At 42.4% G+C, this 26,984-nt stretch overlaps 1 protein-coding gene across 16 annotated transcripts in view; it reads left to right on the top strand.

Moving 5' to 3' along the window:
- The window catches only part of Anks1b (ankyrin repeat and sterile alpha motif domain containing 1B), a 953,532-nt gene that overhangs the window by 631,403 nt on the left and 295,145 nt on the right, over positions 1 to 26,984 (top strand). For all 16 annotated transcript variants that reach the window (XR_014999730.2, XR_014999729.2, XM_085683219.2 and 13 more), the window contains one exon: positions 15,499 to 15,597. Coding sequence is in view for 14 of the 16 variants with exons in the window: in XM_085683219.2 (XP_085539345.2) it covers positions 15,499 to 15,597 (99 nt within the window). In the remaining 2 variants the exon portion in view is untranslated. The remainder of the gene's footprint in view (positions 1 to 15,498; positions 15,598 to 26,984) is intronic.

Raw genomic sequence — 26,984 nt, 5'->3', positions numbered from 1 at the left:
GCATCTTTATCTTTCCTTCAATTAGTGGAGAAAAAAAACACACACATCAGGCATCCGGCGTATTGGGACTTTTCAGTGCTTTGCCTGCACCCTTACAGCCCCGGGTGAGCCTTAGACTACATTCTCTTATGAGCCTGTACTTCCCATCCCTGCTTGCATGTGACTCAATGAAGCATTTGTTTTGGTTGACTCTCAGCAAACAAGAACTGGGGAAAGGCAAAGATGTCGAATCTTGTCGCTGTCTCCCAAGAAACTTGTCAACCGGTAATGGAAGTGAGAGATCTAATACCTAGGAGAAAACAAGCAAGGACTCTAAGGCTGTTTACCACTTTTTCAACCTAACCTTGATGTATCCATTTCTAAATAATATACATTTGAAGTTGATTTCCTGACAGTTTAGACACCACTGGAATGTGTTAGAACTTTTCCTTTAGCCTGAAGTCTGTTTTGTATTGGCCAAGTACTCTTGTCCATGAAGCCTGTCCTAGAGTATGGTTGATATGCCCAGTGACTCTCCATGGGAGAAAAATGAGTCTTTCCCAGCAGGGTACCACAATTGCAAATTGCTTCTTTGGTTCTTTATTTTGTTTTGTTTTCTTAGAGAAAGAGAGAGAGAGTATGGAGAAGGGTGAGGCAGAGCCTGGGAGGAGTTGGGAGAGGAGAAAGAATATGGTCAAAATATAGTGTAGGTTAAAAAAATGTTGAATAAAAGAATCAAATTAAAAATCGAAAATTAAGCAAGGAAACCTGTAATAATATTTATTATGGGAATGGACTTCTTTCTTTTTCTTTCTCTAGCAAGGTTGACTGATACGAGGATAGGGAGGTTTTAAAAGGTAAAACAAACAAACAAACAAGTAAATGAATAAATAATACAAGTGTCCTGCATGTTATAGATGTGTGGTAAGGGTGGGTGTGCCTTAAATGGACATTCCCTTTGTGTTCAACCTCCAGTGCAAAGGTGTGATTAACCAGTCCGCAGACAGCTCTAAGGGCTTCTCTTGTCTGTGGCATTGTTTGATTTGTGTGCTCATTCAGATCGTTCAACTTTCTTGCTCTGCTGGGATTTATCTCCTCACACATCGGTCAAGACTCTGGGGTGAGCATTTCCCCATCACCACCTCTGAAAACTGAGATGAGTCAAGACAAAGTTTTCACGAAGAAAAATATTTTTTATCTGAAAGACATCTCAGGGGAAAAAAAATCTCTTAAATACCAAACCCAAAAATAAGTATAGGGAAAAGTCAGGAATATTCCACCAGCCAACTGTTTCAAAGGCATGATCACCATTTACTGCTCGCCAAAGGTGTACTAGACCACAGAAGATCCAAGCATGCCCTTTGGCATCTCAAGAGCTCAGGGCACGGTCACACCACCCAATGCTCTTAAAGTTTCAGCCCAGAATGTGTAATACGCTAACATCTCGAATGGGTTTTCGAGTCTATCCTTCATGTGTTGCATTGACAGAACACCAGGCTTATGTAAAATTATGCCTCACACTGAGTTGACTTTTCACAACCTCTGGGTACCTGATGCTGCAGTTGCAAGCTCAAAGCTGCTCACAGATATAAGAAAGTGCCAACCTCCTGAACGCGTGCCCACATCGTATCCAGCCATTGTTGACTGAAACTGAAATTGAGAGGTGAAAGGTCCTTCAATCGTCTCTTCATGAGATTTGGCCATTTTATGTCAAAAATGAGATGAAACTGTGATATATGTAGTAATATATACATATATGCAATGTATGTAATAATATATATTTACATATATTGCAATATATACACACTCTCTTTCTCTCTCACACACACTCGATTCTGATAACTTTCTTTTCCTAACCTCCCTTCTTTGTCTCACTTGTGTTCATCAATCCCAGTCTGTATACAATAAAATAAGGCAGACAGTAAATACCAATTGCCTCCGTCTTGACTTCTGTTACTTGGCGTGAGACCTGTTCCTATCATTACTTTCACTGACATAGAAAACTGGCCAAAGAAGCTCAAATGTGGAAAATGGGAGAGAGCTTGTGTATTCAGGAATCCTTACTTCCCCGTAAGCCCAGGCTCCTCTGCTTCCAGACATCCAGAGGAACTATCCATAAGTGGCAGTCAGAGGATTGTGGGCTCCCCTCCGTCATCTCTCTATAAAGTCTGCCTTTGTATGAGGCAGGACTTTCTAATGGGCACAGAAACTGGCAAGTGATTTTTTTTTTCCTTTACACCGGACGTGCAGCTGCATTTCTAGAAGTTTCTCCGTGGGCAGATCTGCCACGTGTACAAACACAGCTCCAAGGAGGCTCGGATATTGAGCAGAGTCGGACTTTGAAGCAGCAGGTAGCAAATGAAAAGGGACTCGGCCTAACAGCAGCGTGCACCACAGCCTAGGAATCAGATTGCCAGGGCTGCAGCGCGTGAGTGTCTTCAGCCTGAGTACTGCTAAAGCTTTGTCTATAGTTTACCAACTTAGACTCTTTATCAAATACTGTTCCGGTTTATTTTTTTAGAATCTTGAACACGTACGCAATGTATTTTGACCAAATTCACTCCCTAGTTCCTCCCCCACCACCTCTCACCATGTTCCTCCTACCCAGTCTGCCTCCCAACATCATGTATTTCTTTATTGTGATCCCTGGCTCTAGTGGAAGCTGGTAGCACGTACGTGACTTGGGGCTACCCACTGGAGCACGGGCAACCTACCCAGGACTGAATCTCTGAAGCAAACTGACTCTCCCTCCTCTGGCAGCCAACAACTGCCAATGGCTCTTCAACTAGGGGCGGGGTCTTATGATCCCTTCCCCCATCCACATTATCATTTTGCCCGGCTTGATCTCATGCACGTCCTGTACAGGCTGTCAATGCCACTACGCGCTCACGTGTGCAACAGGCCTGTGCTGTCCAGATAACACTGTCTACCCGTCGTTCTCCACAGTCTCTGGCTCTTCCAGTCTTTCTGCCTCCTCTTTCAGGATGATCCTTGAGCCTTTGGCTGGGGGTATGTGCAATATAGATGCCCCATTTAGAGCTAAGCCCTTCCTGGTCCCTTCTCTGCAGGCTGACCAGGGGTGAGCCTCTGTATTGAGCTCCATCCACTTCCAAAAGAAGCTTGCTCTGATCAAGGCCAAGAGTGGCATTAATCTATAGGTACAAAGCTGAGTCTATAGAGAACAGAGCAGTGTGATACTAGATCCATTTAGCAACATGGTAATAATAGATTCTCTGCCCAGGGCCTGTGACCGACTGTGCTGTACCTATGACCTACTTTACCATCTGACTTTTCTCATTGGTTCCAATGAAAGTTTATAATTACCTTGAAAGTTTGACTCCCCGCAGAAATCAATCCACCTTGTTCTCTGAAAGGTCAGATTTCACCTCCTTCAGGTAGTTGATGTTTGTAAGGCTGCGTTTCCATTGGGGTTGTGGAGTTCAATGTGTCACCAGAGTCCTTCATATGTTCATTACACCGTCACCAGATGAGCTGGTTCCAAATTAGCTGATATCCTTCTCTTGTGGTTGGAATGAAGTGAAAGTTATTGTGTTCTACAAGTCCCTGGATCACTCACGCCCTTCCTTGGCTGCTACTCCAAAGTCTCTTCATCTTCAGCCAGGAAATGCTGCTTCTGCCCGTCCCTACATCTTTGGCTCTGTTCCCACCTCCGTGCCTTTGTACCTGTTGTGACTTCAGCCAGTAGTGTCCCTTCTAGGAGCTCGTCTCGGGCCTCTCTTGAATTCTTCTCATCGCTTAAATTGCCTCCGAAAGCTTTCCTGCCCAGTCTTCCCAGCACACGGGTCTTCTGTGCTTAGTTTTGTTTAATCCCAGCACTCCATTAAGTTCTTGAGAGCAGCTTGAGTTTCTGTATGTGCGCAAATGATCAGCTTCTTGGTGCATCACGTTTTTTAATTCTTCAAAAAAGTTAGTGGCAGCAACTTTAGAAGTTACTGTGTGCAATTAAAAAAAAGCAAAAAGATTAATGGCACATAGTAAATATAAGACCACTATATCATAATTTGTATGGGTTAATCCAATTATTTTCCTGTTTTATCTGCTGGATTTTAACTTCTAATGTTAGAAGATCTTGTCTGTCATAGGACAGTGGTCTCAGAACCACAGTACCATGCCTGAGACAGAGGAAGGGCTCAAAAGCCGAGTTGAACGGATTTATGTTTATGTTGAGCACATGAATGATCTGGACTGGGTTCTGTTGGTTCATTCCCATCTTTCTGTGACTTCGTCCCTAAAGCCACCCAGTAAAGCAGGCGAAAACATGGTGCCACCTTAAATGTCAACTAATGTATTCTTCCCGGCATCCTTATTTCACTCAATACTGCCTTTACATTTCAGAACAAATATGCCTCCTCCTTCCCTCTTCCCTCCCTCTCTTATCCTTCTTACTCCTTTCTTCTTGAGTTTCTTTAATAAAAATGTATCTGAACATACTTCTCAGTGTCAGGAAACCCAGTCCCCTTTGAACCTAGACATATCTGTTCCTTGTAGACGGCCATCTCTGTGGATTATGATTAAGTTGCTATTTTGATTAGATTCTCAAGAATTTGTCTGCCTTCCTGGTCACACTTTCCTCAGCTTCGATCACCTTTCTTAGAGTCCCCAACTCACTCCCTTTTCCCTGCATCCTTACCATAGTAGCAAGGGACACAAAAACCATCCACGTGTTCCCAGACACTCTTCACCTTAATTCATTCCTAGACATTCTCCTTCTTCATTCTGGCTTTAAGAAACCTAAAGGAGTCACCCAAGCAGGCCTCTGACCCGAGACCTTCTCCTCAGTTGACTGACCAGTTAGACATCCATCTGACAAGGATCTGTAACGAGAGCTGGATCCCTCACACCTACCTGTCGCCAAACTGATGCTTCCCTCCTCCCTGTGTGGACCCAGGTCAGAATGGGACAAGTTGTGCGGTGCTTTAGCCACAGCACCCTCAGTTACATTCATTAAGAGGCTTGGATGTGGATTTCATAATCTGAAAGGAGAACTAACCACTTGACCTTTTAGATGGTATATAATTTATTAGAAATAAAATACGTTAGAGAATATCCATAGTTCTGAAAATTGATTCTGGACAGGCTGCATAGCTACTGACTGGATAAAACACCTGTTCCTACTTGATTCTCTCTCTGGATCTAGTGAAGCACTATCTTGAAGCCCAATAGAATAAAACACTGATCTCAGATTCATCAGCCCCTGACTATGTAAACTTGAAATTATTTCACATGCCCAAGACTATTCCTTCATCTCTAAAATGAGGACAATGCCACCTAACTTACAAGATTTTTGTAAGATTTACAAATCAAGTGGGCAATGTACTGGAGACCATGAACCCGTAATCATTGGTATTTAGTATTCCCTACACCCCCAGCCAGAGGCGTGTGTAAGAGGAGCCCACTGGAAATATCAAGGAATCGTGTTCCCCCACTCAGGCAGGAGCAGAGTGTCCACGCTAAGCCGGGTGCTGCTCCATTTTCTCTCGAGAGGCAGTAGGAAAGGAATGTTCTGCATGTTAGACAGAAGAACGAAACTCGGCATTGCCAAGATCATGTACAGCCTACTCAAGGAAAAAAAAATTAACTTCACAGCTTGCGATTGGGAAAGGACACGGGGCAGCTGTGAACTGTTTCCTTTCATCTCTGCTCTTGGCTTGTTCTTCTAATGACGCGCCTTTAACACTCAGCCCGCTTTGCAATGAGAGCAGAAAAAGTAGAACCAGGGTGTCCCCTCCAACCCCAACTTCACCCCACAGTCAGACTCAACTGCTGGCAAAGACCATGAAGAGAATCTAAGAGCCAGCGGCCCCCTGGGGATGGTGTAAAACCAGCTAGACACCATGCCGCAACAGAGAAGTTAAAGGGCCATGCTTGGTTAGGGAACACTTAAACTAGAAAAGCCCACGGGTCTCTGGAAGCCCTGATTCCATGATTCAGTGAACAGAAATGACCTGGGCAGGGGGAGGGGTGGGTCAGGCAGTTTTCTAAATGATCTTCTACAGAGAAGCAGTCATTGGTGCTTAAATGCCACGGAACCAGACATAAAACACACTGGGGCACCTACTGCTATGTAATTTCATATGCTTTTTAAATAAAATATACAAATGACTTAAGCCAAAGTCATTTGTTTGTTTGTTTGTTTTGTTAAACTGAATCTTCCCTGGCCTGCATTAGCCACAGATAGATAGATAGATAGATAGATAGATAGATAGATAGATAGATAGATAGATAGATAGATAGATAGATAGATAGATGATAGGTAGATAGATAGGTAGGTAAATGGGTGGGTGGGTGGATGGATGGATGGATGGATGGAGACAGAGATGATAGATAGATAGATAGATAGATAGATAGATAGATAGATAGATAGATAGATGATAAATAGATAGATAGATAGGCAGGCAGGCAGGCAGATAGATAGATAAGCATCTTTGAAGCTATCTTTGGAAGTGTTGCCAGATTGACATCATCTTTAAAGATGTAGAGGACTATTAAATACATTAAATGACCCTTTCCTGCAGGTGAGTCTGTACCAGGATGGGAATGGGTGTGGAGGACACTCCCAGTGCAGTCTGTCTGTCCTGTCCATCTTTCTGTGTCTATGTGCATATCTGGGGGAAGTATAAACACTCCAGTAAATTCTGTCCACATGAGCTTTTCCTCTTACCTCAAGAAGCTGCAAACTGGCCTCTGTCAAGACGAAGACTAGATTCCCTTTCTGGTAGCTATTAGAATTTTGGCCAGAGAAATATGAATCACTATACAAATGCCTTTGCAGCACTTTAGAAATACATGTAATGCTAATATCTATTTAAGTATGTATCTCAAACTAACCATAGTTACAATTGACAGTTTAGCCAAATCCTACTCAACACTCAAATAAGTAAATACCTCTCTACTCAAATTTCTTCTCCTTTTCCAGTGCTTAAGAATAGATGCTTCAGAAGGGAAAAGGGCCTCAAAAATCGGAGTTTAAGAAATGGTAACAAAAAGGGGGGACTAGAGAGATGGTTTTGTGGTTCATAGCACTTGCTATTCCCGCAAAGGACCTGGGTCAGTTTTCCAGAACCAACATGCTAACTCCAGCCCTCTTCTGGCCTCCATAGGCACTACACCTGGTGTACATGGTACACTCCTATACATTAAATAAAAATAAATAAATCTTTAAAAACTGGTGACAACAATTTTATTGTGACCAAATTAGCTGTCAAATATCAATTTAAAAATAAATCTAAGATTAATTTATTTTATTAGAATATATAACCTGAATGTAGGAATGTCTCTAGCTTATTGCATAGTGGTATATATCCAAGCAAGAAACAAAGAGATGGACCCAGAAATGTTCACTGTGATGCTGAACTGATCATAGACATGTGGGAAGGGTTATGATTACATTTTGTCTATATCTGTTTATTTTCTACTAATACTGTATTGTTGGTGAAAACTGCTTATTTGTTCCCAGCTGTCCAGATCACGAAATAATCACTCAGAAACTATTTTATTTGTAATACTGTTTGACCAGTGAATTAAGCATATTGCTAGCTAGCTCTTATATCTTTGGTTAACCCATTTCTATTAACCTGCATATTGCCAAGAGGTTGTGACCTACCAGCAAAGTTTTGGCAGGCTCCAGTGCAGGCTTCTGTCCCTGGTGGCAGCTACAAGGCTTCTCCCTGACTCTGCCTCCTCTCTCTCCCTCTGTCTTCCCCAGCCTGGTTACACTCTGTTAAGCCATTGGTTGAAAGCAGCTTCTTTATTCATTAACCAATAAAAGCAACACATAGAAGACAGAAGGACTTCCCATACCATTTCCCCTTTTCTGTTTAAATAAAAAGGAAGATTTTAACTTCAACATAGTAAAATTACATATAAAAACATATCTCAAGTAAGAATTACAGTTATAATATTTATATATACTTTGTCTTTTATCATAACTAAGGAAAACTATAACTATCTATTCTTCAACTCCATCAAAGACCCCAGAAGGATATATTACCTAAGTAAACAGGAAGTGCATTGTAAACAACTTCCAAAACTCTAGAATTGACAGAGACATCTTTCTACCTGGACAGTCACCCAAAGTTCTTCTGTAACACTGGGCATCCATCTTCAGTCTACAGGCCCATAGTATCCAGCAGACTTTCCCATCAAGCAGGAAATTTTAAAGACAGTTCTACCTGTATTAGCAGTTTGTCAGTCACTTTCTTCTGTGTCCTGCAGAATGTCTAGCAGACTCTTTCATGAAGCAGGAACCCTGAAGGACTGTCTCACCTTCTTTAGGCAGCTTCAGCAGTCATTTTTCTGTGGGTCCTGCATGTCCAGTTCATACAGCATAACATCAAGCAGTCCAGGCAAGAGCAGTTTTTTCCCCCAAATGGCTAACCAACTCCATGAGGAGCCTCTTCAATGCCCATTATCCTCTTGAAGTAGATTGGTGCTGTCAGGATCAGTTGTGTCTCGTTGTCATGAAAACTTCTAAGTTCTTAAAACATTTTAAATGCCATATTCTATAGTCCTTGAAAGATTTGAAGAATGCCTAGCTAATTAAAATATAACTCTATATATCTAGAAAACTTAACTAACATGACTACAAGCTTGACTATTATAAATGATTCTCTATTAACCTATATTTCTTTATTATACATTACATTTTTAAATGAGATGCACAAGCACAATACTTTAATCAAGAGCAGAAATATACATACAACAAACTGACAAATAATTTGTATCAATAGACCAAGATCCATACCAATGTAAATCTCTATAGCATATCCCCCTTTAAATGTAAACAAACATTTATAAACAATATTTGGAAAATTAGGCATAGTTCTCTCCAAATTGCTGCCTGCTTTTTTTGGGTAAAGTAATGGGGGGGGTTGTTCACGGTGACCTTTCAGAAGATCTGGTTATGGAGCATTTAAATGGGGTCTGTGAGCAGTTATAAGCTACTACTTGCTTAATGGCAACATAAACCCACTGTGTGCTTAAAACTGGGGCAGTGTACATGGCTCTCAGAGGCAGTGAACATGCCTCAGCCATGTTGGACTGGGCTGAGAAAGCAGGCAGGGTCATGTTGGCCCTACCACATCTGCTTACCATTTAAAAAAAATGGCACTTCTGCTCAGAAAATAATTACAAATACACAATAAAGACAGATTCAGATGAAAAAGAAAACCTCTCAATGGGTCACAGTGTGTTTAAAACATGTACGTAGGCTTGTGAGAGAAGAAAAAGGGTAAAGAAACAGTAAATGTAATATAAAATAATACAGACAGTCATAGATCAGAGGAGTAAAGATAATAAAATAAATATTAAACTTGTAGAAAAAGTAATAGAGTAAGAAAAAATAAGCCACATAAAGATGGAACCTACACAGAGAGTCTGGATTATATATATTATTGTGTTTTCTTTACATATTTTGACTGTGAAGGAGCTAAGTATGGAGGGACATTTCATTGTATGGGCCGCTAAGCTAAACCCACATATATATTACAAAGGTATCTTGACTTCAGAATTTGGGTCTAAGGATTTGTTGCCTTGGAAAAGAGGTTCTTCTTTTATTTCCATAGAAGATGAGAACCTGTGGAATTCTTCCAGACCAATGTGGAAGAATTAATGGATCACTGTATTTTCTGCTTTATCTGGCGGTTTAAAGATAACGTCTGCATGGAATTCCATTGCAGATATCTTTAATGTATGATATTTGGAAAATAAAATTCTAATTGGAGCTTCAAAAAATCCATGTGATTTTAAATTCCAGAAAACTGTTCATAAACTAAAGTAGAAGTAATTAATTAAGAATGTGTAGGAAATGCTGTTGCAATCAAGAGAATATGTGATGGAGGGCTAAAACAGAGAGGCTACAAAGGGACTCCAAGATCCTCTTTGGGTGCCGATTCATTAGTTTGACATGGGGAATTAAGCATGGAGCATGTGGGTTGCAAGATGCTGCCACGGGTGAAAGCCCTTGTTGCACAAGTCTGGCAACCTGAGCATCATCTCCAGAACCACAGTGGAAGAAAATTGATCCCATATGTGTGTCATGACACACGTGAGCCCACATTCAGACTTGTACATCACACATACACACACACACACACACACACACACACACACCACATACACACAGCTTAATAATAATAATAATATAATAATAATAAATGAGATTGGAGCACACCCACCAGCTATTACATGACCATTCATACTAACTGTGCATCTGAATGCTGAGCTAAATATAGCTTTATTCTTGTGCTGCATAGAAAAATTATAAATCTGTTACTTATTGCAATAACTAGTATCTTCATCATTCAGAAAAGATGTGCATAGCATTTCCTTATAAACTGACACCACATTGACCCAAAGCTTGAGCGTAAGAAGATAAGACATAGCATTTTATTCCAAGAAAACTATGCCAAAGAACATATTATACAATGAATGAAATATCATTTTTCCATGGGCACATTTGTGAGAGCTGGATGTCATCTCACTGTGTAGGTACCCTGTTTCAAGTATCCTGTTTAAATATAAGGTCACAGGAATTGCAAGAAGAATCTAATTGAGCTCAGTATAAAGCAAGAACAGTTTTCCCCAGCAGTAATATCTCTTGATGCTTTTAGTTTGGGCCTGCATGAAGAAAAAGGGGCGAAACCGTTTTCCAGCTGGAGCATGTATTAGGTAGGGAGAGAGCAGCTTCCCAAGGCCTCAGACATGCTTCCCTAGCAGTTGATTTAATAGGGGATGTGAAGTCAGAGATTGTAAATGAATTCAATATTGTATGAAAGTTATGAAGCCGCGTGAACTTCTCAAGCTGTTCTGAGAGTCGGAGCCATCGGTGTGGGCACTTCTGAGATACGATTTCAATAAAAACAGCTGTTTTGTCTCTAACAGGCCATTAAGTAGGAAACGCAACTTCCTATTTCTATTTGGTCATCTCAGTGGTCTATCCGGGCTGAAAACTTGCCGTTCATAACAATCTCCCCACGGGCAGAGAAACTTCAGCTTCAGCTATTAGCGCATAAGATATTAGGTGATTCCTCTTGGTTCTGTGATTTGAGAAAGGAATAAAGGGCCCCCCCAGATGTGTCAGTTCTTGTCAGGAAAAGAGCAGCAGCTGGGAAAACAGCACCTCGGGCCTTCGGTCATGCTAGTAAGCAGTCCAGTCACTGACTAACAAAACCGCTCTCTCTGTGACTGCGCTTCCGCAAACACCTGTGCAGTGTGCCCTGCAGGGCGCTAAGCAATAACTTACCAACTGCGCTCCTCCTCCCACGGCGTGGATTTCTAGCACCATAATAAATAAATGCCGCCGAAAGCGTCGCAAGTTTATAATTCATTTTGACCACTGAAATACTAGGAGGGAATTTGCTAAAGATGCTACGTTTAATATCCACAAACTATGACCAAACGGCGCATAAATAATTGCATCCCGGGCATGATGAGGATGTTTTATTCTTGGCCTCCATTTGCTCCATCGATGTGATCTGGCTAAGGCTTCACCATCTATAAGTGTAGAGAAGCACTGACTCATAGAACCCACCACAGTGACAGACAGACTGGAAATCAGTATTATCCAATACCGCCACAGCCAAATGAGCTAGCAAGGACTTAGATTCAGGACCGGATCTGGCAACTGAAGGTGGCGGTCAGTCTTTGGTGGGGATGTCTATGGAGCCCTTGGAGGATGGGAGCTGATTATGGAGGTCAGATGAATAAATGGGCAAAGTAGAGAGTGATGTAACGGGAAAGTGAGGAGGTGGGGCGTACCGGGATAGGTGGTTAAGCAGAGGACCACCATGGAGCTCTGCTCCCCAAACCAGTGATCCAGCAATGGGATGAAGGGGTGAGGACTGTGGTTGGCTTTTATTAGGGGCAAGCGGTGTGTGAAGCTGAAACCCTCTGCATCTACAAAAGCAGGCAATACAGCGAGAGTAGACGCTAGCTCCTTAGGCACGAGTCGGAATGTCTGTGGTCTTGACAGTGTAACTGTCACCCAAATGCCAAAGGAAATCATAAGAATTGTAAAATCGTATTTTTCTCTGGAATTTCGTAAGATTCCATAATGCTACAAAGAATGTATTCTATTATTTCCTTTAACAAGAAATTTTATAAATTTATATTGCTCAGATTGCTTTGTCCAAAAAAAGAGCCGTATTCACAAATTTCTCTGAAATAGTTTCTTAGAGCTAACTTTAGGTTACAAATTCCAAAATGCTATAATGTCATTGCAAAATATACACTCTGTATTTATATATAATCATACTAATCAAAAGTTAAACATGGCCGAAATAATAGCATTTTAACTGATTGCATATTGAGTAGTTCGCTTCATTTTAGAGGTAAGAACAAAAAAGCCTAAAATATATGGGACTTAACATAATTTTCCCAACCACGGCCCCAACCTAGGTCCAAGCCATCCTACATTTGAAGCAGAAGACAGGCTGAAGACACACCAGAGTATTTGGGGTTATCCTATGTATTATAGAAACAGCAAAAATAGAACATTCACTTTTTATTGTTTTTCTCATGACACAAAATAATTATACATATTTGCCACATACAGCGTGGTGTTTCATGTATACATCGTATAGTGAAAAAATAAGAATAATTAGCAGAATGAAAAATGCTAATAGCACGCTTCATTAGGGACATGGAATTGAATCCCTTTATACCTCCCAATTCAGAAGCCACATCTTTATATTTTGAATTATACTTCCCCCTCATTTTTTTCAAAGTGTTTTGTTAGTGTCCTGTATGCTAAAAAATCTGACCCAAGCAGACAAGGTTTTTGTGTATTTAATACCCTTTTTAAAAAATGTCAGACTTTTGTACAGTGTTTCCAAAAGTCTCCTCCCTATTACAAATAGAAAAGACAGTGTGTGGACGGTGTAAAGAAAAAGCGGTGGTCTTCCGGGACTTAGCTGTTGAGACCATCAATGTATTCAAATACCGCCATCAAATTTTTAGGATTAGCTGTAGGCAGTCGGTCCTACAAATCATCAAATCTTGACGATATGTTTGCTGATATATAAGCCAGGCCCCATATTTCGCGTGAGTTGAAGGCACGGACTGTTAATTCAGTACATGGGAAACCTGACAATGGTCTAAAGCACAAATGGCCAATCTTGTGGTTGCTGTCCTCCAATCAGTAAACGATTCGGGAAACCCTCGAAGATTAAAAGTCAGATCAGGCACCACGTAGTCCATTCAGGCTGCGTGAGCCCGTTTCTGGAAGTAATAACAGTTTCTCAAAATGAAGTCATTTATATTTTTAGCTCGACGGTGTGCGGCGAGTGATTTCTTGAGAGCCAGGCTCCCTGTGGCACTGTGCCAAGACCAGCTCTATTTGTTTTTCATTTGGCTTTTCCTTATCATGCTGGTAGATACCTGGATCATTCCGCCTCCTCCGAGACGGCTGGCATAGTTTAAGCACAGGCATGATGCTATGAGTAGGTGGCATACTTCCGTTCAGTGAATGCCCATCTTAGATCTCTGACGGTGGTGCCAGTCTCAGGGCTTTAATCTCCTAACAGCAGCCAATTAGCCATTTATAACGCGGTCTGATATCAAACTGCTTACATCCATCCATTCTGGTACTTGACGGAAAAGGCATTAACCTCACTCTGTACCAATCTAGACCCTGCCCTCTCTCTTTTCTTATCTCGGAAAAGGCGGCTAGGTCCATCTCTGGCCCCACTCTGCATTGCTCTTCCTCCTACAGGTTCAGTCTCCAACTAAACCTGCTTGATGGGTTCAATGGTTTTCTGCCTTCCATAGCTCTTACCTAAATCCATGCCCCTGTCACGTGAAAACAATCCTCACAGTCGTCTTCAGGACCCCAGGGCTGCCCTTTGTAGACTTCTCTAGCTCATTTCCTTTGCCTTGAACATCTGTGAGTACCCGTTTTCCTCCATGACCAAGCAGTCTAGCACTTCTTTCACAAGTATCTTGTGTTACACAATAATAGAATGGAGCTTGGTTTATCCAGAAAAGTGAAAAAAAAAAAAGAACAGAAATACAAATTCTTGGACTTCCCATCCATTCCTCAAGTCTTCCATCTTTTATTTTTGTTTTAAGGGAATGTAGTTCCTGTGCTCGTTTAAGGACCACACTATGGTCATGTGATACGTGTGTATAATAGGTAATAATCAAGTATGTCAATTAACATCACTTCTTAAATCTTCTTATGTGTTGGAAAACATGAAATTCCTCTAATAATTTTGGAATTTATAAAACTGTTACAGAATATAGCTTTTCTACTGTGTGCATTCCTCCGTCTATCAATACCCCCACACACACACAGCCACGCCTCGTAGTCTTACAACCTCTTTCCTGCTTTCCAGCTCCCAAAAGTCAGTGAGAACAAGTGGCTGCCTTATTCCACTTGGAATGTTAGACTCTTTGATTTAAAGAATGAAATTTAGGAACAAAATGAGCAGCAATCTCTGATTTTCCGTTTTCAATATTGGTCAGGGACTTCAAATAATCAGTCGTGATCTGAGGCTTTTAAGAGTGGACTAGTCCCTGGAGAATGCATGGCCCCCAGCCTTTTCATCTTATAGGGAAGAAAACTGAGGTCCAGCCATAAAAGTCAAAATGATCTTTCTAAATTTATAGTTTCATCAATTAACTCTTTTCTAAGCCTGCTTTCCAAGGACGGCCAAAATGGATACAAACTATCACTATGCCACACAATGTCTGTTTAGTCTAGCCTGGGCTTACTTTTCCATCCTTATATTTTTTTATTTTTCTCTTCATTTTATCCCCTGTATACATGTCTGTTTGGTTGGGTCTTTTGTCTTCCTCTGGGTTATTGCCCGTGGTTTCTTCTTTGTCCTTGTTTTGGGTCCTAAGCATACTGCAGATATTTGATGATATATCGTCTTCTCCATAACTATGCCCCCAATGCTCTCGGGGTTCTCAAGCTTCACGTGGTACCCATTTGTAATATCCAGATGGGAGGAGTGACGACAGTTGTTAGCAGACACTTGCACCTCATTCACGGTTCCATCCCCATATTGTAAGAATCTGACATTCGATATTTTGAAATGAATTATTTTTACTTTTAACCTGCCATGGCACGTGTCAATTTTTCCATCAGCCCTCCTCACAAAATCTATTTTCAGATTAGCTTTCAAAGATAGATTGATTCATTCACATCCTTCTGTAAGTCACTGATAACCCTGAATGGCATCCCTTCCTGGAAGCCTTGGAAGCACATGCACTTTTACAGAAACAGAGTTCGAAGTCGGAGGAGTGACTCTTCAGTGTAGGAAAATTTAGCCATGAACAGTAAGGCGTGAGAGCTGTGTGTGAGGGAAGGTCGGTTCCCACAGCCTTCAAATCAGCCTCACAGGTGACCTATTCTTCCCTCACACTCAGAAGAGGATGACGCTATTTTAGGGTTATAAAATTCGGAGTACTTGTTGTTTTTACTTTATGTAACGCTATTATTTCACATAGTATAAATGCTGAATTCATCATGGAACATTTCTGGTTTGATTCCAGGGAAGCAATGTTATGGAAGATCAGGATTTGTTGGAAATTGGTATCCTTAATTCTGGACACAGACAGAGAATCCTACAGGCGATCCAGCTCCTTCCAAAGGTAAGGGATGCTTTCCCGGGATTGTCTTATGAATGATTCCCAGTGACTTACAGCCAAACATGGAGCAGTATTTGCATGAGCATACAGTGTTTCTACATGCTTCTGCAGCCTATAAGAATGGTCTTAGGCCCTACTTTCATTGCACACAAAAGACTGACAGAAACTTCACTTGGGTTTAAACTGACCTACAAGGATGCAATATTGGAAACACTGCAGAACAGCAGAACAGATTCAGAATACCTCTACTGTGTGAGTCCTAACTCTCGTACAGTTACAGCTGAGGTCAAGGAAGATGGGATTCATGTTGAGTGAATACAGTAATATCCTTCAGAGAAAAGCTTCATGAATAGGAGATCTTACGTTAGCCATAAGTCTAACAGAATTAATATCTAGAATATATAAAGAACTAAAAAACGTCGAATGTCCCCAAGACCAAACAACCCAATCAATGGATAGGTTAATGAAATGGAGAGGTAGCTCTCAAGAGATGAATTAGAGATGCCAGCAGTATGTTGAAAATGTCCAGCATCCTTCATCGTTGTGTTAGATGGTTTTATGTCCACTTGGCACAGGCTAGTCATGTGAGAGGAGGGAACCTCAATTAGGAAAACCAATCCTACCTAAGACATCAAGGAAACCCATAGTCAAACTAGCTCAAGATTTCATCTCGTCCCACTCTGGGTGGCTAGCATTGAGAAAACAAACAACAACCAATGCTGGAGAAGATATAGGGAAAGAAAATATTTATGTACTGTTGGTAGGGATGTAAATTAGCCTTTTTACTGCTCCAAAAGTGCCTTCTAAAACTCCAAACAGAACTTTTGTCACCTAGCTAGACACAGATGGGTGTGTGTCCAGAGAGCTCTAAGTTAATATACTACACAGAAACCCATGTACTGCAGCTATGGGGTCAGCCTACGTATCCGTTAACATGCGAATCGATTTTATTTATTTGTTTGGTTCGTTGGTTTTGGTTTTTCGAGACTGGGCTTCTCTGTGTAACAGTCAGGGCTGTCAAGGAACTCGCTTTGTAGACCAGGCTGGCCTCAAACTCACAGAGATTCACCTGTCTCTGCCTCCCAAGTGCTGGGATTAAAGACGTGCACCACCACCACCTGGCATGAATCAATATTTTTAGTGTTTTTTGTGTATATATATACATATATATAATATTGTGTATCTATACATATGATAGAGGTTCACCACAAAAAATGAGTAAAATTGTGTCATTATCTAGAGTGTATATGCAGCTGAAACCATCACATTAAGCCAAATAAGATATGGCATCTTTTCTTTCATTTTGGGGTCCTGGAATTCTTTATGTCCACACATACACATGAGCGACATGAAAACAGAAAGAAGGGAAGAGAGAAGACTATCAGACAAACAGTGGGAAGGAGGCTAAGGGGAGAGATGGGTAGGGTCAAAATCCAGGATATACTTAAAGAATGTGTCTATATAAGAGCCAACACTATATGCAACGAATATACGCTGATAAGAATATTGGGGCAGAAGAGCCTCATGCTCCATTAGAAGTTTCATCTCTTGTAGAAACGTCAAGAGTGAGCCTCTGGAGTCCCTACAAGGGACTCTAATGATGCCTGATAACAGAAGACATCCTTTGCAGAGGTCCACAGTGTCCCATCCCATCGTGCATTTGCAGTTGATCGGTAGTTTTTCCAGTCTCCATGTGATCTGTCAACCGGGTATCATTTTTTACTGGAAGCTGTGTAACCTAGCAACGGAGTTGACCTTATGTTTCCAGAAAAGGTCTGAGAGGCACTTAAAGGAAGTGGTAGGGTGTAAGTACCAGCCTTTCAAGGTAGTCGGATTTTAATTGGTGAGGGAAGGAAAAGGCACGTCAGGAGGCCAGAAGGAACTGTGTCATTACAGGTGTTACCCAGGCAATCACTTTCTTGGAAGCATTTGGGAAATAATTAGTCATTTTAAAAGCCAGGGAGATTGGCACAACAGCACAAATGTTCTTAATGCCTCGGAACTGTATGGTTAAAATATCTAAGTTGGTAAGTTTTACGTGTATTTACCACGATTTCCAAAATCATCAGAATAGAAGAAAATGCAAGGTGCTTAAAATAATTGAAAGGTGTGCGGCCCGTAGCCAAAGATAAAGCAGGGAGAGTGGATTTCTTTCATTTCTTCAGGGCTAAGGAATTTGAATGTGTTTTGTAGGCACTGGGGAATGCCTATGACTAGAATCCTCTATTCTGCTTAATTCTGGAGGCAATTTACCAGAGGAATTGAAGGAGAGAAAGTTGAAGCAGGGTCTGCCAGCTGGGAAAAGATGAAGCAAGGCAAGATTGGAGCAGGTGAACTGGAATGGGGGCACCTACACCCACCGGCGTTTCCAGTGTCTTCTCCCTTTTTCTCTCTTCCTGTCTAGGGAGGGTTGAGTTTTTCCTCAGACAGAGAGTAATGAATATTAATCATAGTGTCTAAGGAAGTGATATAATGAAATTTGCCCACTGACGGCGATCTGAGTTTCTGCCGACAGAAAGTTAACACATTAACGAATCGAGGAGAGCCAAGAGCTTAACCAAGGGAAAGAATGAAAATTTCTCTAGACTTAATTCTCAAGTGATTCCCATGCGCACGTTATTCACCTCGCTCCTTAGAGTATTGTTCCCTTAGCAAATGTCCTACTTGCCTTCTGCAAGGGCTTCTATAAAGCCATGGCCAACACCCAGGGTAGCCCCAGACCCGTAAACAGCTAAGTGCTCCACAGATCAGCGAACCTCCCACTCCACAGTGCTGCCATTATTTAAAGCTTGCTTCAGACGCTCTCAGCGCCCTTCCTCTGAGAAACTTTGCCTAACCTGTGGCCACTTCTCACTACACCAGCAGTTAGAAATCTAATGTCCACATCCACCTCCCTCAGTAAGCCTGCCAGCGAAGATTCTGATCTGTTGTCACGGTTAGGCAGCCGGAACCGGTTTTCCACGGATCCTCTCCACCTGGGGCCCTTCACTGACCTGCATTCTCCCTCCTGATGGCTCTCTTTGTCTCTGCACATGGATTTCCACAGTGTCTCCACCGACCCTTCTAAACTATGACTCCCATCACATTACCCCACACTGCACATTGCCAGTGTGGTTTTCTAAGCCTCCAGACTTAGAAGAAAGTCCTCGCCTTGGTCTGCAAAACTCAGTAAGATCTGACCCTTTCCGACCTCGTGATCTTATTTATCATTTATCATTCTCTGCTACGCTCTAGTTGGTGACTTTCTCTTTGTTATTCAAAGTGACAAAGAGACAAAATGACAAAGCTCATTTCTGTCTTGGGCGCTTTGTTTATCCTTCAGACCCCCATCCATTCCTAAGGATTGAACTCAGACACCCACCCCACAGAGGTTTTCCCAGCCTGGGAGTATCTACCTGGGAGCTATCATCCCTTTAAGGGCGCCTGCTTTATTTTCCCCACAGCAGCTGTGGTTACCTGAAGTTCTCTTGTTTCTTTGTTTTGTCATTGTTTTTAATCTTGCTGAGAGGTAGCCAGTCCCGTGCACCCAGGAACCTTGACTCCTTTTCTCCTTTTTCTACAGTCACTCCCTTGACAGTTTCTGGCACCAAGCAGCTACCCAGGAAGTATTTGTGGATTGAGAACATACAGTAATCTCTCATTTATTTGAGATTTTTATGTCCTTCTCCTTGCTTGTATCTGATGATACTGATGATAATTTCTCACGTGACATAAACATCCTAATGGCAGAGATCACTCGATACCTTGAAGCCTTCTTGTGCTTCGCCAATAATATGACCATTAAAAGAATGAATGAATGAGTGAATAAATGTTGCCTCATATACCATTCAAATATTTTCAAGACTCAGAATGCCTCAATTTGAGGATAATTCTGTAGTCATCCACATACAATTTCGTGAGAAACAACAGCAACAACCAAAAGCTTTAACCTAGAATGATTTGGAGAATAAATCAAATGTTTGTTTTGAAGAAAGGATATTATTCCCATTGTAGAGAGCGACTCTACAGAAACAATGCAGAATTAAGCTGCACTTAAGAGGCTGTCTCGGAAGCGTCTACTGCGTGCACACAAATGAGTAGAGAATGTGTAAGAATAGCCAGACCCCTCCTCCACAGCACAGCAGACAGCTACAATGCGGCAAACTGGCGCTTAGCCTTCGTAGGTAACGGGCCCCATCTTCAGAAGGTTAATAGTGTAATGTTAGTGCTGGGACCGCCATCTGCATTGACTGTGGCTTTGCACTGCTGGAATAAGTGACAGAATGTGTCTCTTCATTTTAGTCACACCATTTTGGTCTTCAGAGTGTTTGTGCCTCTCGTCTATCATGGGAAGCTTTCCATAATCGCTGTCTGAGACACCTCCGTAACATGCAGTATTTGGGAATGGTGAGGTTGCTCCCAAACAGGGAAAAGATGGTCTTCAAAGTACAACCTTGATCCGTTGACTTGTTTCAAAGCATGGTTTATTTCTGTTCCCATCGATTCGTATTTTAAAGAAAAATAACTTCTTTGGCAAGATTTCACCTGCAGTATGTCAGTTTTAATATACACCAGTGCAAAGGTCCTCAAGTGTACAAACACAGTTGATATGTCCATGGAGTAGTGTACACAGTGTGTATTCTAGCCACACTCATCTTCAGGAGGATGATGGCATTGAGTCAACCCCTTTCCCCACTTAATTCGCCTCTGTCTTTTGTGTTGTTTGGCCCCCAGCAGTAAAGCATGCCCATCAATTCTCACACATCACCCACTTCCTCCACCAGTCCCAAATAAGGCTTTCGTCAAGCCTGGAAGTTTCCCTAAGCTTTTGAAGATCAAAACCTCATCCTCTTCCCTTTATGGGAAAAGAACCATGTCAAACCTCCGGGTGAAGTTCTTTTCTCTCTTAGACGCTAGACAGGTTGTACTTTTTCTGTCCCTTAGACACAGGGAAATTGTCTGATCATTGGTTTGCAACGTGTTATTTGCCCTTTTTCAGGTAAGAACCCCATGGATAAATCTTTAATATGCTTTCCTTTTAAAGGGGCATAGGTGTTCTTGCCCTTCAATACCAGAGCTCCTAAAAGTCAATGCTCGCAGGATTTTTATTTTATAAAGGTTTAGAGTGATCTGTGTCAAGGCTCATATCATACCCTCTTAATATCACTCATCCGGAATTGAAAATGTACCCGGTCAAACTTACTTTATCATAACCTGGTTTTCCCTACGTCATCTGCTAAGGCTTCTGATTTTGCCATGGCTATTGGAGTTATTCAGCAGCAGTCAAATACCATTCTCTTTTCATTTCCAGCCGTCCATCCCATCATTCTCTTGCCCAGCCACACAGACAGCGGCCACCAGAGCAGAGTTGCCCGGCCGCTTTCCATCCCCAACTTAACTGACCTGGTGACAGCCCGTCAGCGTTCTGCTCTTTGGCGCCAGTTCCCAGGACTCTGCTCTGTTCCTCCTTCACCCAGTCATGTCCTCAGTTGAATCTTAGCGCCCCTAGAACTCAGCTTCGAAGCGTTCTGATAGCTGGTGCATGTGGACATCATGGGACTAGAGAGCACTTTCTTACGCTCACTGTCCGTAGCCTTTATACTTCATCTTTATCCATAACACAAGACCCAAGTTCAAGTTTCCCTTGACACCTAAATCCAGTTTGGTCATCATTTCTTCTCTCCTCTCCCCCTGATTCTGTTTCTCTCCCCCACCCTTCCCTTTCCTCCCGTAACCCACTAAATAAACCTTATCCAACCCCTCTCTCTGCATGGCGTACCTATCCACCTCTGTCTCTTACCAGCCATAGCTCCTCGTGGGACCGGCTACCCACCAACCTACGGAGGTCTCTCACCTGCTGCCTCCCACCTGCCTGGGACCCACAGAGGCCTCATGCATGGCTCTCTTCCTGGGACCTGCTGCCCCTCAAGTCTGCCACTGGCCCTTGGGGAAGAGTTTTATCTAAATCATTTCATTTGTTCCGTGACGTAGGTCATGCAGGGCCTTTTAAGATCCCAGGGGGGGCTCAGTAGTTTGCCTGAGTGCTTGTCTGTACATGCGTGGCCCTGGAACCGGGAAGTGCCCGCCCCCGCTGTTACTGGAACCATAACATTGAGGAAATACTGGACCGAAACAGGACAGAAAAAAAAGCAGCTAGGAGAACTCAAAACTCCGCATCTCCATGTCTGATGACAAATTGCTCTTCAGATCTTCAATTCCTTTCAGCTTTGTTAACTGCAACACACGTCTTTCTCTTTAGCTGTTTCTACCTCCTGTTATCAGTTTTCCTTGGCAGGTATCCCATGACTTTGGCATCTCCAGCATCTTCAAGGCAATCTAGGATTCACTTTCAGAGCTTCACACAATGGCCTCTCTGGGCCTCCGTGCCCTGACACATGCCTGGCCTCAGATACTTTCCTTAGTCATGGAGGATGATTCCATAACCCCTTTCTTGTATGCCAGAACCACGTGATCAAAGCTTTGAAGTTTTGCTGCTTCCTGGGGCTGGAACATACCCACCTGCCTCGTTCAAATGCATTTTCGCTGGCTTTCTGTTTTCAATGGTTTCCTTCACTACCTAAGCTTAGAGTTCCCTCTGTAGAGTTCAGGCTGGTCTTGAACTCAAAAATCTGCCAGCCTCTGCCTTCCAGGTGCTGGGATTAAGGTGTGCACCACTTGTACCCAGCCCTAAGCTTTGCTTAATTCCTTTCATACAAATTGGAAGCGTATCTGGGTGGGGTCTTGCTCTAAGATCACTTTCTTTATTCCACTTAGTGTGGGCTTTTCTCTAATCTGGTTACACTTCCTGGTGCTCTTTTCCTCCTTGAACGCTTATTTTGTACTTTTCCTTGCTCATGTTGTTCCTTTTCATTACAGATCTGTATAAGCCTGGCCACTAGTAACCACAGGACACCGTCCACACTGGGCTGTTTGTGAATCTCCTCTGCAAATGCAATCAATCCAAAACTCTTTAATTTAGGCTCAGGCAGACTTTTTGGTCAAGGGCAGAAAGCATCCACAGTCTTCATCAAAATACCACAATAGTCTCTAGGCCACATACCAACATTCGTCTCTTCTGAAACATCTTGAGTTGGGCTTCCATGGTACAAATCACCCTTAGCACCAATGTTTTCCATTCTCCTACTGGTTGACCCATTCAGCCCCACTTAAAATGTCCAATAGCCTTCCTAGTCCACTGTGCCAAAGTGTTCCTTATTCCTCCACATAAAACCATGGTCCAACCTCTCTCAGCAAAACCCTACTCCCAGTACCAATTTCTGTCTTAGTGAGTGTTCTGTTACTGTGAAGAGACACCATGACCTCAGCAACTCTTTTAAAGGAAAATATTTAATAAGGGCTGGCTTACAAATTCCGAGGTTTAGTCCAGCATTGTCATGGCAGGAAGCATGGTGACATGTAGGCAGACATGATGCTGGAGACAAAGCTGAAAATTCTACATCTGAATTGGCAGGGGGCTGGGAGAGAGAAGAACACTGGCCCTGGCTTAAGCTTTTGAAGCCTCAGAGCCCTCCCCCCCGTGATATACTTTCTCCAACGAGGCCATACCTCCAATATTGCTACTTCCTGAGTCTATAGTGGGCCATTTTCGTTCAAACCACCACAGGTACCAAACACCTTCAATTGAATTAAATCACTGACTTTTCTATCCTTACTACAAGACTTAGTTTTTTTAAAAAAAAAAAAAGTTTCTATTTTGAGAGAAAAAAGTAAGACTTTTTTTTAGCTACATTTTTTTAAGCTACATAACAAATTAACAAATTGTTAAGTGGCAAGCAGCAACTTCTGTTGAGCAGGGATCCTAGTGTAGCGTGACTGAGTCTTCCATCCTAAGGGCTCCCCCAGGACCGTAATCATCGTAATCATCTCCAGACTCACTAGGAAGGGTTCACTTCCTCACTCACACGTGTGCTTATAGTCAGGGCTTAGCTCTTGTGGGGCAGGAGTTGGACCAGGCCTTCCCCAGTTCCTTTATAGAGGCCCCACTACAGAGCATCTCACAAAATGCAGCCAGCTTCAACAGGGTGAGCCCAAGGGACTGCTGGCAAGATGGAAGTCACAGTCACCTTGAGTACAACCAGAAAAATAGCATCCTATCCTTTTGCCACATTCTCTTCACTGGGAGCCGGTCGCTAGAAAATACTCTTATCGGTCATGAGACACTAATTAAAAAATGTTCTTTCCGAAAGTTGTGCTTATGGGCTTATTGAGTTATATGTGTCCGTGAGCTGTAGACTACGAAGTCAATACTTGCAAATCTACCATTAAGTTTCTGGGTTGTGGCGTCATGTCAGGCTACATCGCCATCCACACAGACAGGAACTATGTGTCTCATTTTTCAGTGTTCATAAATTTGACCTCTAAGTCGCCTCATGTTAACATGATACATGATGACCTGAGGGCCTGAAAGACAACTTTTATTACTGTTGGTGCTAGGTTTTTTTTTTCTGTTTTAACCCTATCTATAGGCAGGAGAACTGGACGTTAGAGTATATCATTATAAAGTGTGTCTTGGGGAGGCAGATTTCTAAGACACCTCCCACCCCCTCTGTCCTGAGTCTGAACATTTTTGTGTTTGCCTTGCCTTTTCCTGTCTCTGCTAGGGAAATATGGTTAAGTCTACTAGGACTTAAGGACATTAAAAAAAGAAAACACATTTTTGGAGAAATAGCAAAGCTAAAAAGAACAACATCCTTGAAGTCTAGGCTTGACCAGAGTGGATAAACCAAAGTGACAAATGACAAGGAAATGAGCAACAACGAACCCCACCGGTGAGCAGCCGCAGAGCTGGTTGGGGGTCAGGCTTAAACACCCTTCAGGACAAGACAACACAGCCTGGTGGCACTTACAGCAAGAAGACAAAGTAAAGCATTGAGGGACAGACTTGGTGATGGCTTTTTGCTTTGCTACTCCTGTAGCAAAGGAGAGAGAGACAGAAAAAAAAAGGAGTCTCCTTATGGTGAGCTCACTGATGATTTAGGATGGGAAGGGAGGGTTACAGATGTAACATTGTCTCAATGTAGCTTCACCAAGTCCCTCCTCTTAAAGATGAGCTCTTTCAAGGACTTTAAAACACAAGTGTTTCTGAGTTGTAGTCTTGATGGCTAAGGCAGACATGTATCAGCTTTAGGGGAAAAGCGTTCAAGCAATGTAATTCCTTTAAAAGTCTAGAAAGGAAGGTTCGGTCTTGTTCCCCTGTCACTTAGAAAAATGACAGAAGCTTGTTTCTATTTCTTCTCCTATTTTGCAGAAGAGCAGTGATAAAACACAGGCCATGGGCACAGATGCTCCCGTGGTACCTTTGACAGGGGAGCTTCACGCTCTCAGCCCATCACTCATCCTCCGTGTGCTCTCGTTCTTTTTACTTCTGTTCCCCCCCTCCTCCCCTCCTGCTGGTGCCCTAAACTTTGTGACACCCGGTATCAGCCTGAACATCAATTAAGGACTCTGTAAAATAGAATCTCTCATGCAAGCACATACATCACTTTAGTGTGGGAGGTTCCATCCTAAAGAAAATGCAGAGCTCAATTTGATCTGAGGTCATAGAGTGCTCTGCTCATTGGTGTGTCAGGGTCTATGCAGGCTCAGTGCACTCTTAAAAATGCTTTATTGTTCCGGAACAAACAAGTATGCTCCCTTACATAAGGGGTTGGCGAGCTTTCTTCTTGTAAAAAGCCAAGCCACACTTTACCAGCCATATATCTTCGCTTGTAACCGTTCAACTCTGTTACAGAGCGAAAGCAGCCACAGAAAATTCAGAAATGAATGTGAGTGTGTTTCAATAAAACTTTAATGGCAAGAACAGGCAATAAGCCATGGTTGTCCTGTTAAACACAGTTTACTGACACCCAACTTACATTAGCAATAAATCTCCAGCTAGATAGAGAGTTTTTACTTCTAAGAATCTTTTAGCCAGGAAAAAAACTCAGATCAGAAATACAGCCTACTATGTCAGACTAATGTAAGAAAGACCCAGGATAGCCCAGCAGCCTCCTGACATTTCTCCCCTGGCATTTTAGAGTGACTTACATCTGTTGGAAAAGATGTCACTTTTCGTGGCCATCTCTCTGGGAACACTTCAAGGCTCCACACATACCAGTCCATAAACAGTTTTTATTGAGTCCCTCTGTGAGATCTGACGTGGGCTTCTCCTTTCTCACAGTGCCCTCACGGGGCGAGAAAAGAGCTCTAAAGTGGCCAACCTTGGTGTTTTCTAGCTTCTTATGCCTCCTCTCTTTCACACAGACACTACGCAGAATTTGGGGGTTAGTACTCTCCCCCTCTTCCTGTCGATACTATCGTGTGGCACCTTCATCTGCTCCCTAAAGTTTCTACTCTCCCCAGCCACACACACACACACACACACACACACACACACACACACACACACACGAGTGACCAACAGGCCTCCGCCTCTGAGTTTATAGATCTATCTCCCCAGGAAACCCGCATAAGATACAAAATCAACATATCCAAAGAGAGGCTATGGTCAAAGAAAAGTGGCCTGCACCTCAGAGTTTAATTTAGCGTCATTCATTGTGGAAATAACTGAGAGAGCCTCTCCACACCGGATCCTTTCCTTCACACAGGCTTATGATAAAGAGCAGTACAAACCTAGCCCACAGCCCCTGACTTCACAGAGCATGTACTCCAATAAGAAGATTATATTATATTATATTATATAATGGCATTCCTTCATTATAAAGCATGAATAATATCTGTATCCTGTTACACATCTTTTCAGCGTTTTACAAATACAATAATATACTTTATATACTTTGTTGTGTTCTGTAGTAATATCACACATATAGTCATGCATAATATATGTTAATCTTATAGGATCTGTTATGAAGAAAAATCAGTAAATAGGCACAGAACACAGGGAATGCATAGAGAAAGAACTTGGAATACTGTCAAAGAAAAAAGTCAGTCTTTTCTCAGGATAAGGGGTTGGTGCCACTGAAGAACGGGGAAGGAAGAAAGAATAATTGGCTTTAAGGTCAAAAACTTGAGTAATTTGATATCCGTAAATTCCAAAGTAACAGCAACCACTGAGCTCCTTCTCAAGTTACTCCTTAGCCTGGCACACTGCACACGCTGGGAAATGAACTGTTGCAAATCCAGAAGGTCAGTGGTTTAACACTTGACTCTTACTGTGAACTCGCAGGTCCACTGCCACCATCTTTCCTCCAGACGGTCAGGAGCCTGGGCCACTTCTGCCACGTGTCTCATCTTGCCATTCTCTCATGACCACCATAAAACATGAGAGCCAGGAATCTGGAGGTCACCCCGGATGAGGCATGTCAGGGGCTGGAAGGTCACCCCAGATGTGGGATGTCAGGGGCCTGAAAGGTCACCTGGATGTGGGATGTCAGGGGCTGGAAGGTCACCCC

The sequence above is a fragment of the Myodes glareolus genome, chromosome 26 (assembly GCF_982192425.1).
Source record: "Myodes glareolus chromosome 26, mMyoGla1.1, whole genome shotgun sequence".
NCBI lineage: Eukaryota > Metazoa > Chordata > Mammalia > Rodentia > Cricetidae > Myodes > Myodes glareolus.
This window is presented reverse-complemented; position numbering and strand designations above follow the sequence as displayed.